The following is an 18,604-nucleotide window of genomic DNA, read 5'->3' as shown; positions in this document are numbered from 1 at the left end:
CCTGAGTTCTGAACCTCAGTATAGGCTGCCTTCTGATCTAGGCCATTCACACCTCCAGCCCGCAGCTAAATGTCAAGGATTGAACCTGGTACATCCTACGTGCAAAGCAGGGACTTTATCCCTGAGAGGGGGCCCTCTCTTTAAACTAAAGAGGCTTAAAACGTGAACCAAATTCTCCCAAGCCAGGCATGGAAACCAACTTCAGAGCCTTGTCAAAGCCCACTGCGAAGGAGAGGCGAAATCTGAAAGCCCTCAAGTTTTTCTCCAACTTGGATTCAAATCGAAGGGAAACCTGCTACCTTTCCTTGCCACCTATTTACTATGATGCAACTCCATAGCTCTATTGGCCAACCTGAGGCTTCCCAGACTTTGGTGGACCACAACTCCCATCATCACCAGCAGCAATTTTGTGGCTGAAGAGATTCAGGGTGGCCATTTCTGCTCTGTTACATTAAAAAGCAGGTGCAAATAAGGACCAAGGGTGGGGGAAAGAAGCCAACCCTCCTATTAAATGTAATGGCTGATAAAATGGTCCAAGATCTTCCGAATTTTTGCTCATTTCCAAGTTCATCCAAGGCGAGTGAGAGCTTGCTTAAAGTGCTTCATTTTAAAGTGCCCTCTATTTTTAACTCTAAATACCACCACGTGCACGTCTACATTTCCCATGTTACCTAGGATGAAACTTTAACAGAACATGAAGGGTAGTGGTTCTTTTCTGAGATAAAGGAAGTTCTCTAAGAAACTATTTTTATCTCTCATTCTGTTCGTTAAATTCTGCAGCATAAAAACCATACTGCAGGTGGAGATTGAAAGACGGATCAGTGAGAGACATCTAGGACAGCAAATGGACAACAACAGAGAGTCAAAAGAAAACATAGGCAGTGTAAATGTGATCTAGGGCACCCCCACCCCCACTTCAAGATGTGATCCATTCCATACTTCCTGGATGTTTTTGGGCAGACAAAACCAAACACCTGGGGGTTGGGGGGTACAATCCATTTTGTTCGGAGGGATTCATGAGCAATGGCAGCCACTTTTAGAATTGCCCACATCTGAACCTGTTGCATGTGTATTTGTTTTCCTACTAGCAATGCCAGTCCAGTTGTGCTTCCCCAGAACTGACCTCCAATCCCTCCTTCATGAGGACTAGCCACACAGTGGAGCGTCTTAGCTTTACTGGAGATGGCAGTCCCCTTTTGGCCAAGGTCTTGGCAAGCCCTTAGACAGAGCTATCATATGCCCTCATTTCTCCTGGACATGTCTTGATGTTCCTGAAAACGTGGGATGTCCTTGAGGAAAGGCAATCAATCTGGTATTTGCCCACACCCACGTGCAAACCAACGGGCAGGCCTGCTCCCTACCAATCCAAGAAAAAAGCTGGCAGGTAGACTTGGCTTCCCTCACATAAGTAGCCAGGGCTACCCTAGCACAAGAGGCCAGGTCTACTTCCCACACACAGGAGAACCTGGCTAGACAGGGAGGTCATTCACACAATCAAAAACTGTGTTCTACCCGGGTTTCGGAGCTGTGTGTGCTCCCAGTTTTTGGTTGTGTGGAAGCAAGGTAGGAGAGAAACCTGGGTAGAAGTGATTGTGTGGAAACAAGGTAGGAGGGAAACCTGGGTAGCTTTCCCTCCTACCTTGCTTCCACACAATCACTTCTACCCAGGTTTTTCCCCAACCTTGCTTCCACACAACTGAAAATTGGGAGCACACAGAGCTCCCCAACCCGGGTAGAACACAGTTTTTGATTGTGTGAATGACCTTGTGGTCTCTGTTGCTCCATGGCCAGGTTTACTATGCGGACGGGGAGGTTTCAGGGCACCCCCTGCCCAAAACCATGAGTCGACCTGGCTGCTCAATACTGTGGAGGCCAAGTCCACCCCTGCTGGCCCACTCAAGTTAATTGGTAGATGTGGCCTCCATACATTTTAATTTTATTTTAAAAGACAGTGGGAAGGGTGTCCTAAGTTTTCAAGTCAAAAATATGGCAGCCCTACACGTCAGTAACCTAACATCTGCTTTCTTATCCTGAGAGAGAAGACGTTTTTAATACAGAGGCAGACATCTCTGTAGCCATAACGCCAACTTCCGTGATGACATAGCAAAGATCCTTATAAGGAAATGGGGTCACACTGCAGAATTCTTTCCTTCCAGTTCTTCCATTGTCACCACTACCACCTTTTAGAGTGGAAGAGGCCACCCCTTGCAAGTGGGGAGACTGACACACACACACACACACACGGAGTACCCCCTCCTGAGTAGCTGTCCAGAATATGCCCGCTCAACATGGTGTTTGGTCACGGACGGTGAAGTGGCACTAGAGGACCATAACTCCACCTGAGTCCCCAACTGCAACTCAGTCTCTGGTGTGTGTGTGGGGGGCACACCCCATTTTTGTCCATTCACAAGTGCCTTATGAGGGAAGCTAAGAGGCCTTTTTTTTTGCCACTTGTGAGAGATCCAGCCACCAGTCCCACCTGCCTGGCCAGCATTTCTTGTGGCAGGTCCGGCCAACCCACCATCAAATCGGCTGCCATGTCTTGTCAATGGTCTGAATGTGCTCCTTGGCTTTCATCCGCAGCGACGCGATGCTGGAACTCCGCTGGTCAACGTCCTCCAGGGGGTACTTGTCCACAAACGTTGTGGCGCACTGGTAGGGTGTGGGTGCCATGGGTTGCATGCCCTGGGGCAGGGCTGGGGGGCTGTTGAGGAAAGAGTGCCCCGCGTACGCAGGCTGGAGGGCTTGGGTGGGCCCCATGAATCCCGGGATGCTGTGCACCGTGGTGGCGCTGGAAATGGGTGATGTCAACCACGGGTCCAAGGGGAGAGAGTTGCCAATCGGCCCCACGTTGGCAGCCATGGGGGGCCTGTTGAAGGACAGCATGGGGGCCTCATGGAGCTTCATGGAGTTGGCTTCCATCTTCTCCTGCCGGCGCCACTTGGCTCTCCGGTTTTGAAACCAGACCTATGAAGGAAGAAGCATCAGCTCGTGGGCTCCCAAGACATCTGCACCTCACCCACCGCCTACCCCAAAGGCAGAAGGAAACTGGCCACACATTATTAGGCTGGTTCACACAATCCTCAATAGGATTTGGGAGCTGTGCACGCTCCCGATTTTTCATCGTCTGCAAGGGGAAAGTGAGGTAGGAGGAAGTGATGGTGTGTGATGGTGCAGGATACGAGGACTTTTTTGCAGTCACTTCCTCCACCTCCTGCCTGGCTTTTCCCTCGCAGACAAGGCCAGATTATGACATGCTGTGGCCCTAAGCTGTGTCAGGCTTCAAAGGCCCCATAGCATTACAGAACAGAAGTCCCACCCCCATCTCCACCCCGGAGCGTCACTCACTCCCCCTCGCTGCGTTGCTCACGTTTACAGAATCGTTCGTCCGAAGCAGCAAACGTCGTCTGTAGCCGTGATGGCAGGCACTGGCCTAAACCAGGCCTAATACCATTTCAATATAACTTACAGTTCTGTTTGCACAGATTGATAAACTCAGTATGGTAAATGTAGTATATTTCTGTCTTAGAACAATAATTCATTTTTATTTAATTATTTAACACATTTGTATACTGCCCCAAACACAAGTCTCTGTTTTCAATGTCTGCTTTTAAACCAGTTTTAGAGTCCCCCCCGCTCTCCTTTATTTTTCCAACAATTTGAAAATTTTAGTCATTTTCTGGCATTCAGAGGCCCTTCAAAATGTGAGGCCCTAAACTGTAGCTTAGTTAGCGTGTGCCTGAAAACCCAGCTCCCAAACTTGTGTAGGGGCTTGGTTTTGGAACCCTTTTGCTCTTTGTAGAAAAGAAAGCAAGAGTTTTAATGGTGGCTCCTGGCAAAGACTCCCCGCCCCTTGTGCTGGCCATATTCATTACCCACACTGCCTTGCAACACTGCATCCTCCTGGGGCAGATGGGTGAACAAAATGGCCACCAAGGAGGTTGCTCCATAGTACAGCTACACAGATGTGTCTTCCCCTAAGCTCCAGACAGGAGCGTCACTGTGTAGCCACCTCCTTGCAGGGGCCATTTTAATGACCCATATGCCCCCCCCCCAATTTCCTTTCTTTTCTTAGGGGGGGGAACACATGTAAGAAATGAAAATGAATCAAAATGACAACAGAAGGGATTCATTGTCTTGCAGACTCCTGGTCTGCTCTGACTGGCAGCAGCTCTCCAAAGCTTTCTGACAGGCAGAAGCTCTCCAGAGCTCTTTCCTCGTTCTGCTTCCTTTTGCCTGGAGCTGCAGAGGACTGAGCCTAAAACCTCCCATGTGCCAAGAATGTATCCTGCCATTGGGCTATGGGCATTCAATCACCTCTACAGCCAAGGCCAGCCCAAGTGTGCTGCCTGCTTGGTGCCTAAGGAGGCCCAGAGAGGCACTGCCCATCCCTGCACAGCAGTGCAAGCCCCCTTCCCTTCCTTTGCCTATCCCAGAAGCAAGCCCACACTGTGCTGCCACCACAGCTGCTCCCTGAATCTAAGGGAGAGGCACTCTAGCCCACCACTCTATAGTCCTCCACACTTCCTTCCCCCCCCCCTCTCTTCCTGATTAAGATCACAGCTAGGGAGTGGGGGGAGAATCCAGCTGCATTTGGAGCACCACTGGGCACTCGGTGGAAGCCAGATGGATGGAGCCATCGGCCAATTTGCCACCTCCACCAGTCTACCACCTGAAGCAACAGTCAGCCTCATGGGCAGGCTGGCCCAGTTTGCAGCAAAGAGGTGCTTAAATTTGGAGAGAGAAGTTTATCTTCTAGAAAGTACTGATGGAAGTGGCTAAAACCAGAAGACTTCAAATGCTTTTGCATGCCCAAATTTTTCAGAAGATCTCTATGACATCTCTCTATAAGTTAAGACTGGGACCTGACATCAACCTTAAAAGTTAAGACAGGGTGATGACTTTAGGGTCATCATGCTAACCATATGAAATATAATATTTATATGGGAGGAGTGCTGGTCTTGTGGAGCACTGTAAGATATTCCCCTAAGGGGATGGAGCCTCTCTGGGGAAAAACATCTGCATGCAAAACTGCCCAAGTTCCTTCCCTGGCATCTCCAAGATAGGGCTGAGAGAGACTCCTGCCTCCAACCTTGGAGAAGCTGCTGCCAGTCTGTGTAGGCAATACTGAGCTAGATGGACCAATGGTCTGACTCAGTATATGGCAGCTTCATATGTTCCTATATATATTCCTTATGGACAGTTTTTTAGATTAAAGAGAAATTGTACCTGTTCTGAGATTTTTTTTTTTTTAAATCAACAAAGGGATACATAAGCGTGCTTTTTAAGACATAGAGATTTTCTTTCACAAGTTATAGAATGCACAGCAGAGTGCACTGAAGGAATTCCTATATATGTTTTACTTGTTAATAAATCTCATAAACCTAGATCTAAACTGTTTTGGTCTATGGAATACAGTCTTTTAACAGGCTCTGTTAAAAACATCGTTAAGAAATATTGACACATTCTACAGGATATGCCAGAATGTGATTGTCTGCCAGGTATTGATTATTGAAGGACAGTGCATTCAAAAGAACAATTAGTGCATTATGATTTTAATAAGTCTTAGATAAAGCTGGACAGTACAAAACCTAAAAGACATTATAAGTGTGGACACTGTTCTTGTCCCCAGTCTATACCTGCTAACTGGGCAAAGAGGCACCTTTTACCGTGGTGATTTTCTTTATTTAGCAGGGGGAGAGTAACTGGCCCTATCCACCCCCAGCACAGTACCCCTCCAGTGACTGTTGCTGGTGTCTATCTTGCGTTTCTATGAGCCCTTTGGGGACAGGGAGCCATCTTATTTATTTATTATTTTTCTGTGTAAACCACGCTGAGCCATTTTTGGAAGGGCGGTACAGAAATCGAATTATTATTATTATTATTATTATTATTATTAATATACAAATTAAACTGTTGGTTAACCCTAGCAATGAAAAACTGGCCAACTTGAAATCTTTTACCAGGGGCTGCCAGTCCTCTTATGTGATTTGTGTTATTATTTGTCCATGATCTTGTGATTAGGATGGTCAAACTAGGAGACCATTACGAATTCGAATAACAGAACATAAAATCAAAATCAGGACAGGTTGTTTGGAAGCACCATTAAATATATAGTTCTTGGAATACAATCATTCACCTGATCATTAAAAAAAAAAATACTGAAGAAAAAGTATATCTCTCTGCAAGGATCCTTTAATACAATTACTTCAACGAGAAGCATTTTGGATTTTTCACCTGAAATCAGTTGTACCGTATGGACTCAATTATATATTAGATTTTTCATCTCTTTTTTTTTAGAGTTCTGGAATGGTTTACTAACTTATATGTAGGTCACTTCAGGATCAGGCTACACACATTAAGATATATTTCTAATGACTGTATAATTAGAGCATACTCAGATCTAAATAGCTTTCAGGGTGTGTGTCTTTAGTTGTTTCTAACTTGCTTGTGAGCTGTATTCAGCTGGTAACCAGTATGGAGTTTTAGGAAATGTTCTAAAGCAACATTTGTTGTGAGATGTATTTTTATTCATTATGATGATGGCCCTTTACAGGTCATATTTACAGTATGAAGATCTTTTGGTAATAATTTTTAGTTCTAAATGACTAGTTCATTGGAAGCTATAATGTGGTTTTGAATATCTTTTGCTATCATATATAAAAACCTTTGTGACTCCATTTACATTTTCCATAAACATTATGAGCTAAACTATCATGCAATAGCACTATTTATAGATAGGTTCGTGTTTGCTATGTATCTCTTAGGATATTCTAGCATCTCCATTTTGTTTGGAAGTTTCCACATCTAGAACATATTCTTACACTTAATAAAGAACTTATTTCAGAACAGAGGTCACTGTCGTGAACTTTTATTGGCTCTCACATTCATATGGATTTGTTGTACATGCAATTCTTTATACTTCATATATATATTTTTATTATGCTTTTATTGCCTACCTGTGAATCAGCATGAAGTCCCAAAAATGCCCTCCATATTCCCCATAATATTTCAAGGCTGAAGCCTCTGCAAGCCACCAACTTTCACAGCCTTTTTTGTGCAGGGAGAGGTTGTGGCTATGTCTTGGTAGGGGAAGGCACTTTTCACATGTGCAGATACACCCTGGTCTTTTTTTACCGCTTCACATGTTTTCAAAGGCCCAGGTTGAATCCTAACAAATACTGGATTCCTCCTGTGCAATTTATTTTTCCATGTGAACTGCTTTAAGAACTCTTGCTGAAAAGTAGTATGAATATTTGTAGTAGTAGCAATGTGCAAGTCATCAACTGGCCAGCAGATGGTGCTGCTTTTGTGGCTAGAATGGCTTGGATCAGTGACCAATCAGGAAGACAGATACAGGCTGCTGCCTTCACCATTGGCTAACTTGAAATCCATACTGAGCATCAAACTCACGTCAAACAGCTATTTCTAGACTGTACCATTTTAGAATGCAGGTAGGGGAGCTCATGAGATTATAAGAAGCCATGCTGGTTTAAACCAAGGGTCTTTCCCACAGTGGCTGGCCAGCTACTTCTGGCAAGCCCACAAATATCCCCCATTCTATGGCCCACCCCAACACATAGTAATCAGATGTATATTCAGAGGTATACAGCTACTGAATATAGAGGCTCTATTAAGCTGTCGTGACTAACAGCACTGATAGATGAATGTTATAAAGCCTTTTTAAAGCTGTCTGCATCTCACCTTTGAATGCTGTTCCTTGGGTCAGTGGGCGGGGGACGGGCCTCCATGTACACAGAAAATGAGCATGACTCCTGTTCCCCCAATGTGCTACTTTTCTATGAGTCCAGAATTGTTTCCACAGGGGAACCAATTAAATGTGAGATGACTCGACTCTGCAGCTCAGAGTAGCCACAAGATTAGTTTGTGTTGCCACAAGAGCATCATGGGCTTAGGATACATGCAAAGTAGAAACACTATAGCCTCATCCAGCCGTTACAAAACCGCCTGCTGCAGCCGTGGTCAGCAAGGTGGAGGAGGAGGAAGTCCTGCCCCCACTTAATAAACTGGCAGCATGCCCCAGCGCTCATACTTATTTATTTATTTATTACATTTATATCCCGCTTTTCCTCCAAGGAGCCCAGAGCGGTGTACTACATACTTGTTTCTCCTCACAACAACCCTGTGAAGTAGGTTAGGCTGAGAGAGAAGTGACTGGCCCAGAGTCACCTAGTAAGTCTCATGGCTGAATGGGGATTCGAACTCGGGTCTCCCCGGTCCTAGCCCAGCACTCCAACCACTACACCACGCTGCCTCTCATACTTACAGTGGGCCTTGTCTGAAGAGGGAAGAGCTGTAAGCGTGATGGCTAGGGTTGCCATATTCTGGTTTTCCAAATCCGGGTGTCGAATTTGCATATCATGTAAATTGGCTTGACAATGATTTTTGAGCAGAATAGTGACTGCACGCTTTGCTCCATAACTCTGCTTCTACAAGGGCTAGAGTTTAGCTTTTTTTTTTTTTTGGTAATGAAAGCTGAAATCCGGGCGAATCTGGGTGGGCTAAGCAATCTGGGTGACATGCTTAAAATCCTGGTGAAACCCGAAATTCTGGGGGGCATGGCAACTCTAGTGATGGCGGGTGCTTCCGTGATTGAGACTAAATCAATCCAATCTCAGAAGCACCCACCTTTGTGGTTTGGTCTTTCCCCTCTTCAGACAAGCCCTGCTGTAAGCTGAGCAGCGGGTCATGCTGCTGATGCGGTGGGGGCAGGACTTCCTCTCCCTCCGCCCCACTGTACATGGCTGCAGCAGGGCAATTTTATAACAACTGCATCAGTGGTGGAGAAAGGGAATGGAGGCACAGGTTCTGCCCGCCCCCAGTGGCCCTGCTGTGTGTGCACCAGTGACGCCCTTTGCATGTAAAATCACATGGGCGTGGCCCAATCACTGGAAGGCCAGCAGGCGGCCTCCAGAGCTCATTCCCAGCTGGGTGCATTTATTTGCCTTTCTCTCCTTTCCTGGAGGAAGAGAACGGGAAATAAAGGCGCCCATGGGCAAAATGGGCGTGGCCTGGTCTCTGGAGGGCTTGCACAGGCCCTCTGGAGTTCATTCCCAGCCATTTATTTCCCTTCCTCTCCCTCCAGTGAGGGAGAGAAGAAAGGCAAATAAATGCACCCAGCCAGCCAATACTGGCTAGGAATGAATTCTGAAGGGCTCATGTAGCCCTTCAGAGGCTCACGGCTGGGATATCTGAGCCCGTCTACTCAATGGTGGCTCCGCCCTTGCTCTTATGTCATTACGGTGTCCTGGGACCCCAGTAAGTGTTCACGCGAAACAACCCCAATTTCCACTGGGCATGCCTGAAGGTTTGTGCTTATGGGAGGTTTGTAGCTGAAAATAAATCAAAGTCCAGTGGACAGATTCATGAAGGGCGTGACTGCTAAGTGAGATTTGTGTCTTTAACTTCTGAGGCTTTTTCCAAGGGCTCCTTTGGAGCATTTCCATGGTGGCAAGTCTGTGAATTCAACTCAAAGTGGGCAAACTGCCAGCTTTGATTGGTTGAGAATCGGATGCTTCTGTGTAATTCCATGGCATATATACGAATGGAACTAGACAACTACATAGACTTGTGGTAAGCAATCACAATAGTGTTTCTGCTTCGTATGCATGCTAGACCCATGGCGGTCTTGTTCTTCTGGCAACACACAGCTTCCACTCCTGGGGGCATGTCAGAGCACCCACATCTCTCTCACCTGCACTCTGACCTCCGGCAGGTTAACCTTCATGGCCAACTCCTCACGGCTGTAGACGTCTGGATAGTGCGATTTCTCAAAGGCCCTCTCCAGCTCATGCAGCTGATAGGTGGTGAACGTGGTACGGTTTCGCCGGTGCTTTTTCTTGGGCTGCTCCTCATCGGGATTCTCCGGCGTGGTGCTCTCGCTGTCCAAGCTCTTCCTCAGCTCGCCCAGCTCCCCCTCGCATTTGCTGAGGAACATCTTGATGCCTGCAAGTCGTTGAATGAAGGATCAGTCAGATTTTAAAGAGCTCAGTTTCCCCCCTGGCAGAATAGCAGGATACGGCACCGGAGGGCATGTGATGTGATGGCCCACTGTCCACTGATGTGGTGCAGAGTCACTGTGTGGTGGTTTAATCAAACAAACAAACAAAAACACCCTCCGGTCTTACACTTTGGAAAACGTCAAGGTGAGAGCCATTTCCCATTGTGCTGACCTCTGCTCCTGCTAACTGAGCAAAGAGGCACTTTTTAAAACAATACGTTAATACATTTTAAAATAATACATTGGCAAGGGAGAGCAACTGGCCCTATCCATCCCCAGCACAGCATCCCTCCAGTGACTGTTGCTGATATCTGACCCGTGTTTCTTTTTAAATGGTGAGCCCTTTGGGGACAGGGGACCATCTTATTTATGTGTTTTTCTGTGTAAACCACTTTGAGAACTTGGGTTGAAGAGTGGTATATGAATATTGGTAGTAGGTAGCCACCGAATGGCGCAGCAGGGAAATGACTTGATTAGCAAGCCAGAGGTTGCCGGTTCGAATCCCCACTGGTCTGTTTCCCAGTCTATGAGGAACACCTAAAGGGCAGCAGTGATATAGGAAGATGCTGAAAGGCATCATCTCGTATCGTATGGGAGATGGCAATGGTAAACCCCTCCAGTATTCTACCAAAGACAACCACAGGGCTCTGTGGGTGCCAGGAGTCGACACCGGCTCGACGGCACACTTTACTTTAGCCGTACTGAGCTTTCCTCACTGCTGGGAGGGCCCTTTAAGAGAGCGAAGGAACTCTAGGATAAAAGGAAGGAGAAGGGCTACACTTCCTCAGCATTCCGTGCACACTTTCCAAGATGGTGCCGGGGCTCAAGAGGGCTCCGCCTCCCTTAAAGGAGCCACACAATACAGCACTGCACAGTGAGAATGGTGACTGAATGCACCAGGGAGTTGGGTTCTTCAGATGAGGAGCGTGAAGGCAAGGCCCTCGTGGGAGATTGACATGATCTCGGCCTCACAACCGGTGACCATAGAGCCCCTATCGGATTCTGAGGAGTCTATGGACCCTGGGGAGAAGGGTGTGGTTCAAATCATGCCCCTATCACGGCCCCACCAACAGACTGGACTCTGGCCCTGCCATAGAGGAACCAGGACCCTCAGATAGGGTTGCCATATTCTGGCTTTCCAAATCTGGGTGCCAAATTTGCATATTATGTAAACTGGCTGGAAAGTAATTTCTGAGCAGAATAGTGACTGCATGTTTTGCTCCATAACTCTGCTTCTGCAAGGGCTGGAAAGCCGAAATTATTTATTTATTTTATTCTATTTGTTCGATTTCTAGACCACCCTTACAAAATAGCTCAGGGCGGTTCACAAATACCACAAACAGTTAAAATCAACCAGTGATCGAAAACAAAAATGTTAAAATACAATAAAACAGCTAAAACCTGATACATTAAGAACCCGATACATTAAGAACCCAGGAAGCTGGGTGAGATACTTACAATCCAGGTGAAACCCGGTATTTTGGGGGACACGGCAACTCTACCCTCAGACACACACACCCTACAAACGGGGTCTCCTTGAACTACAGAACCAGCTCCCCGGCTTCCCAGCAAGATCCCTCCATGCTGTAGCAGGGCTCATGCTCTCTCTGTGGGAGGACACTCTCCAATACTGTGTGCTCCTTGCTGCTTAGCCTCCCAATGCAGGACCTTGGAGTGCAATGACTGGCCTGCCTGCTCCTGCTGCAGCTACTGAACTGTGTAGTCCTGTCCCTGGCCCAGCCTGGAATCCACCTCTGCTCCTGAGTAAGTCTACCATAGCTGCTGGGCACCTTTCCCATATGTGCCTCCCCTGGCAGCATGACGGCTGGCTGCTGCTAGGAAGACAATTGTGCGCAGATGGGCCCCTCTGAGCTGATTCTGCAGGAATCTTCTTATGGAAGACTACTAGCTACAAGTAGAACTTCCATGTTCAGGAGCAGTCTGCCTGTGAGAACCAGTTACAGGGGAGCAATCGTGCAAAGTGAGCCCAGAAGCATCTATCTGGCTGCTGTTTAGAAAAGGATTCTGGGCTGGGCAGATCTTAGCCTGACCTGGCGGAGACTCTACAGAGCAGTTTGGTTTGGGCTGGGTTAATCCAGTGTTTCCCAACCACTAGCTGGTGAGCACAGGCAAATCGGCCCCCAGAGTGGGGATTTTTAATTCCTCACTTTTGGGGCTGACTCGCCCCGTAATGCTGCGAGAGGGAAGTGACACAGAAGGGGGCGAGTCAGCCCCAAAAGCAAGGCCGACTCCTCACTTCGAACTCCTTGCCTCCTGGGCTGAGGTGCTCCATAATGCAGCACCAGAAAAAGAAAAAAGCAGGCGAGTGTGCCATGACACAAATGTAATTAATGTAGGTGTGCCATGGCACAAAAATGTTCAGGAAACACTGGTTTAATCCCAAAACAGCCAGGAAGTTTCCAGAGGACAGTAGCAACCCTCCCTTCTCCCCAAATCAAGGCTCTGCCTTCTAGTTCTGGGGAGAAGAGAGGGAGGGATGCTTATGGGGCTCCTGCAAACAGACGTGGATGTTTCCTTCGCGATGTCCGCCAGGCTGGCCTTGATAAGCATTTTCAGACCTTGGAACATTCTCCCACTAAGCCTTTTATCCAGTGGTGCTGAAATCTTTCTGCTGCGCTTGATCAGGATTAGCAAACCCCCTTTTTTTATCTGCAGGGATCTAGCAGAAACGTTTAAATAAAAGACACCGGAAAACATCCATAATCCCCGGGCATTTCTGAAATAAGAAATGTGATCAGTTTGTTTGCCCAGAGAATGATTTCCTGGGAGACAGACAAGAGGCGTGGGCTGAAGCACTCCAGCACGCCTGCGGGTGTGTGTGTGTGTGCGTGCATAGATGCCTTGTACCACATCTAGAGGATGTCTCCCTTCAGTCCCTTTGAAGACCAGGCTGGCTCCAGGTTTGGGGCACAGTTGTTGAGGACACAGTGCCTGTGGGGCACCTCTGACCCCCTGGGGCGATGGCCCTGGTGGTTGACAGTCTGGACGGACCTACTTTTGAAAAGGAAAAAAAACTGGGTTCTTCGAGGAGCCCTCATCTTTGAAAATGCAACATTTTGATTTGTTTGCCACTGGTCTATAAAATCATGCATGTTGCGGAGAAAGTGGATAGAGAGAAATTCTTCTCCCTCTCACATCACGCTAGAACCAGGGGTCATCCCATGAAATTGAATGCCAGGAAATCTAGGACCAACAAACGGAAGTACTTTTTCACACAATGCATAATCAACTTGTGGAATTCTCTGCCACGAGATGTGGTGACAGCCAACAACCTGGATGGCTTTAAGAGGGGCTTGGATCACTTCATGGAGGAGAGGACTTTCAATGGCTACCAGTCGGAGGGCGAAAGGCCACCTCCAGCCTCAAAAGCATTATGTCTCTGAGTACCAGTTGCAGGGGAGTAACAGCAGGAGGGAGAGCATGCCTTCAACTCCTACCTGTGGCTTCGAGTGGCATCTGGTGGGCCACCGTATGAAACAGGATGCTGGACTAGATGGGCTTCCTTCGGCCTGATCCAGCAGGGCTGTTTTTATGTTCTTATGACTTGCCAAGATCGGGGAAGGGGGCCCGTCCAGATGCTGGCTTCTGACCACTGGCTAGGCCCAGTCCTCCCTGGGGGTAGGGTACAGGCTGGGAGTCATTTGTGAGGCCCCTGGGCGCTGTGCCTTTAGTGCCACCCTGTGCTTTTGGCCTGAGCAAATGAACAGGTAAAAGCAGGTGGTAAATGGCCCATGAGCCAAGCTCACAAATTTTGGCCATCAGTACCAACTCAGGAGACAAATGCTCAAAGTGTCTGTTGGCAACGTCTGTCTCCATAGATATGGAGCATAGGTGATAGCATTGTTTCATGTACAGCTTTCTGCGTGTTATCACCCTTTCTTTATTCCTATCCCCTAAACAATTGGGGTAAAATTGCAGTCATTTTTGCAGAGGAGTCAGGATTAGGGCAGGGTTGGCATTAGGGTCCCCATAAACAAATGGTGTACTCTCTCTCCATGGAGTGATCTCTGGAGGGCATTCCTGCCCATTGTCATGTCAACTTCTCTGACAACATCGACAACATTTTATCGTTGTCTTTGAGGCTCTTCTCACGATCCGTGAGAAGAGCCTGGAGAGGGTTTGTGAGCAGCAAGTCCTGCCTGGGCTGCCCACCCACACGACAGCTGCCTCCATCATGGGGCCGGCAGGGGCTGGGGAGTTTGGGGGCCGTGTGGCCCCTGGTAGTTCCAGCATGCCCTGCACGAGCACAGACGGCATGCTGGAGAGACCCCCGAGCCGGGAGGCTGCTTTTCAGCCCCCTGGTCGGGGGTCTCCTCATGAGTTGCTGCGGCGCGGAGCCACGCCGCAGCAACTCACGATCCGTTAACCCCGGTTAGTGGAGTGCTCGCTTCATTAACCCTGGTTAGCAGAGTGCTCACTCCGCTAACCAGGGCTAAGGGGCGGGCTACTCAAGCAGGCTAGCTGCTTGTAAGCTACCGGGCTCATCTGCAAGCCCGGCGGTGTACACGAGCAGCAAAAATTGGGCTAGGCTCACCTAGCCCGATTTTTACTGCTCGTGGGAATAGCCTCTGATTGAGAGATACTGCTCTGTCTCTGGGCAGCTTCCAGCATTTTCCCTCAATATTAATAGTCCTGTCTACAGAAGGCTCAGCATCTTTCCTAGAAAATAGTTTGGGGAATCGTCCCCAAGAGGCACTCTTCCCAGTGGTGGCTCTCTTCCATTTAGCAGGGGCAAGCAAGGGGCCCTGTTCAGCCCAACCGAGCATCCCTTCAGTGGCTGTTGCTGGTGCTTCCCTTTAAAAAAAAAAATTCTGCACAGGGGACCATTTTCTCATTCCTTTTGCTCTGTAAACAGCTTTGAGAACATTGTTCCTGCTGCTGCTGAAATACTAATAGTATTTATTAGTATTTATTATTATAGGAGGTTGAATGAAATCAAAATGATACTGTGCACATGAAATCTACATAAAAGCGGGGGAAGAATCCCAAGAGTGGGGGCGGGTGTCTCTGAAACTTCCCAGAAGGAAGGAGAGCAATCACAGCTCTAGGATGCCTCCTGTTCTCATAAGAACAGCTCTGCTGGATCAGGCCCAAGAAGGCCCATCTAGTCCAGCATCCTGATTCACACAGTGGCCCACCGGGAGGCTTTACAGACAGGGCCGTTACCCCGAATCTCCTTTGGAAGAGAGTGTGTGCGGTCACACTCCAGCCAAACTTACCCAGGAGTCCCTTCCAGATCCTTGGACCCACTCCACACACAAATTGGGCTTTTCTTTCCGAATTCTAGCTTATCTCGAGGTATTTCTGGGTTTTTTAAATGCCAGTGTTAAGCGAGTTTTTCTGAAAACGCCGGAGCAATTAGGGAGAGGCACTGGTGTAGAATCATTAACATAATAAGAGGGATACACTCTTTTAGGAATGCAGATATAGACTTTAGGAATCTCTCCTCCCCACATTGGCTAGAAGGAAAACACAGAGGCATGCAAGGTGAACCTGCACCAAAAGAAAACCTGACAGCAGAGGGGAGGGGTTGCTTCCCTCAGATGCCGCAAGTGTATTTCAAAGTGGCTTCGCTCAACATTTACCCGGTAGCATGAAGCCATGTGTGAATAACTCCCAGATGCCTCTGAGAAGCCCACAGGCAAGAGGTGAGGGCATGCCCTCTCTCCTGCTGTTGCTCCCCTGCAACTGGTATTCAGGCATCTTGCCTCTGAGGCTGGAGGTGGCCTATAAGCCCTCAGGCTAGTAGCCATAGATAGACCTATCCTCCATGCATTTATCTAACCCCCTTTTAAAGCCATTCAGCAGTAACCACCATTGGAAGGGCAGGGTGGGGAGCAAACCTCACTCCTGGGCAGACTGTTCTTCCAGGATCAGTCCCGCATACGGCAACAATCCTTCCTATGCAAATGAATGAGGCAGGTTTCCTTAAAACCATGGGTATAATCTCACATGTACATGTGCCACAATCTGAGGGGTGGGATCCTATTCAATGAGCCTGTGGTGTGCATCCCGAACTGCAAGGCCGTGTTCATCTACACCCTCACAGACCTGGCTGGATATAGGCGCAGAGGAAGCTGCCTTATATTGAGTCAGACCTTTGGTCCATCCAGCTCAGTACTATCTGCTTGACTCTGACTGGCAGCAGCTCTCCAGTGCTTCGGGCAGAGGTCTCTCCCTGCCCTACCTGGAGCAATTTTACTTTGATTAGCCACAGAAGAGCAAGTGTGCATTCACATCTCATCCCTGCGATGATATAAGTCAAAGTCCCTGCAAACTCCAGACATGATTCGGGTTTTTTATTGCTCATTGGAGTCTAGCCTAGGGTCTAGCCATAGTCTGGCGTTCCCAATCTGGGTGCCTAATTTGCATATTATGTAAATTGGCTTTGAAATAATTTTTGAACAGAATAGTGACTGCACGTTTTGTTCCATAAATCTGCTTCGACAAGGGCTAGAGCTTAGCTTTAATAATAATAATAATAATAATAATAACAACAACAACAACAACAACAACAGAAAACTAAAATCCGGGCAAATCTGGGTGGGCTAAGCAATCTGGACGAGATGCTTAAAATCCAGGTGAAAGCCGGAATTCCGGGGAGCTTGGCAACTCTAGTCTAGCCTGATTTATGTCTAGGCAGGGTAAAATAAATCCACTTTTTGCATCATTTGTAAGGCAAATTTGAAATATCCACTTCACCCCTCTTAATCCCGCTGTATAGCCCACTCTCTGGGAAAGCTCCTGGAGATGCTGCCAGGGATCGAACCGAGGACCTTCTGCATGTAAAGCAGACTCTCTGGAGCTACAGCTCTATCCCCTAAATAAACTCACTGCATTTCTGGACAGGGCTTTTAGATCACTTCTCCTCTGGAATCTGAAAATGCTCCTAGAGATAAACCCGCTGATGAGGAAGGAAGCTGCCTCCTACTGAGTCAGACCATTGGTCCATCTAGCTCGGTTTTGCCTGCACTGACTGGCAGCAGCTCTCCTGGGCTGCAGACAGGAGTCTTTCCCAGACCTACCTGGAGATGTGTAACTGGGACCTTTCTGCATGCAGGGCTGGTGCTGCATGATGGAGTGGAGTTTCCCCTTCTGAGGCCATCGGTTATCACACATTCATTTATTCATTCTATACTGCCCTTCCAAAAATGGCTCCGGGTGGTTTACATTAAAACAAAACAATTAAAAACAATTAACAGTTAAAAACAGAAATTATAAAAGTCTGAGTCAGATGAGACACCCCCTGGAGAGGGACGCTTCCTGCCTACTTCCTTCATTACGCCCATCAGCTACTGGTGGTCTTCTCCCCTCATAGGAACATAGGAAGCTGCCATATATTGAGTCAGACCATTGGTCCATCTAGCTCAGTATTGTCTACCCAGACTGGCAGCGGCTTCTCCAAGGTTGCAGGCAGGAGTCTCTCTTAGCCCTATCTTGGAGATGCTGCCAGGGAGGGAACTTGGAACCTTCTGCTCTTCCCAGAGTGGCTCCATCTCCTGAGGGGAATATCTTACAAAGCTCACACATCAAGTCACCCTTTCATATGCAACCAGGGCAGGCCCTGTTTAGCTAAGGGGACAAGTCAGGCTTGCTACCACAAGACCGGCTCTCCTACCGTGCACACGCACAACATGCTCTCTGTCCAGTTTCTTCTTTGGGAGAGGTTTTCCTCACAACCCCATAACTCCCGCCTAAGGTGGGTGCTGAACTGCCTGCCCACATTTGGCCTTGAGGCATTGTTAGGTACTCCGGGCCCCGGGTCCACAGCCCCCATCTGATGACTAAATTTGGTCTTGCAGCATGCTTTGTGTGCTATTTTTTAATACTTTTATATATATATCCTTTACTGTTGATACTACTTACTGCTATATCATATCTGGGGTGCCTCTGGGTACCAGTTGCAGGGGAGCAACAGCAAGAGAGAGGGCAGGCCCTCACCTCTTGCCTGCTGGCTTCTCAGAGACATCTGGTGGGCCACTGTGTGAAACGGGATGCTGGACTAGATGGGCATTCTTGGGCCTGATCCAGCAGGGCTGTTCTTATGTTCTTATCTGGTATTACATTACTACTATATTGTTACATCTGGTCAAAGACCATTAAAAAGGGTTTGTTTACATGTAACGTGAGTATAATAAAATGCCTCAATAGAATCTGTCGTCCTTGTGGTGAGGGAATGCTCGAGACAATACAGCATGTTCTTTTGTATTGCTCCTTCTGTCAAAATGTCCGTGCCAGCTTGATTACACCCTTGTTATCGAATAGCCCAGGTAGGGATGAGTCTTACGAAACACGTTTTATCCTCACTGAGTGTGTAGATATTATGTGAAAGGCAGCAAACATTTGCTTGGCAGCCATGAAAATCAGACAGCAAAGGACCACCGCTAAGATGCAATTTGATCTTGCTATTATTAGTATACTGAAGTTGATTTGCTGTACCTGTTGTATATGGGGAGTGTTTTGGCTTTTGTGTATCTGATCATTGATCATAAATCAACAAGGCTTTGGAACGCGCTCCCTGCTGAAATAAGAGCTTCCCCAACTGTCACAACTTTTTAAAAG

The 18,604-nt window shown here is 47.7% G+C and overlaps 1 protein-coding gene across 2 annotated transcripts in view; it reads right to left on the bottom strand.

Annotated features, from left to right (window-relative positions):
* Nucleotides 1-1,940: 1,940 nt before the first annotated feature.
* Nucleotides 1,941-18,604, bottom strand: part of LOC128346025 (retinal homeobox protein Rx1) — a 32,192-nt gene continuing 15,528 nt past the window's right edge. For both annotated transcript variants that reach the window (XM_053298843.1, XM_053298842.1), the window contains exons 2-3: nt 9,716-9,966; nt 1,941-2,967 (exon numbers count right to left, since the gene is read on the bottom strand). In XM_053298843.1, coding sequence (XP_053154818.1) covers nt 2,524-2,967; nt 9,716-9,958 — 687 coding nt within the window. In that variant the 5' untranslated portion in view covers nt 9,959-9,966 and the 3' untranslated portion in view covers nt 1,941-2,523. The remainder of the gene's footprint in view (nt 2,968-9,715; nt 9,967-18,604) is intronic.

This window comes from Hemicordylus capensis, chromosome 2 (assembly GCF_027244095.1).
Source record: "Hemicordylus capensis ecotype Gifberg chromosome 2, rHemCap1.1.pri, whole genome shotgun sequence".
Lineage (NCBI taxonomy): Eukaryota > Metazoa > Chordata > Lepidosauria > Squamata > Cordylidae > Hemicordylus > Hemicordylus capensis.
The sequence above is the reverse complement of the archived record's forward strand: the minus strand, read 5'-3'. Positions and strand labels throughout refer to the sequence as shown.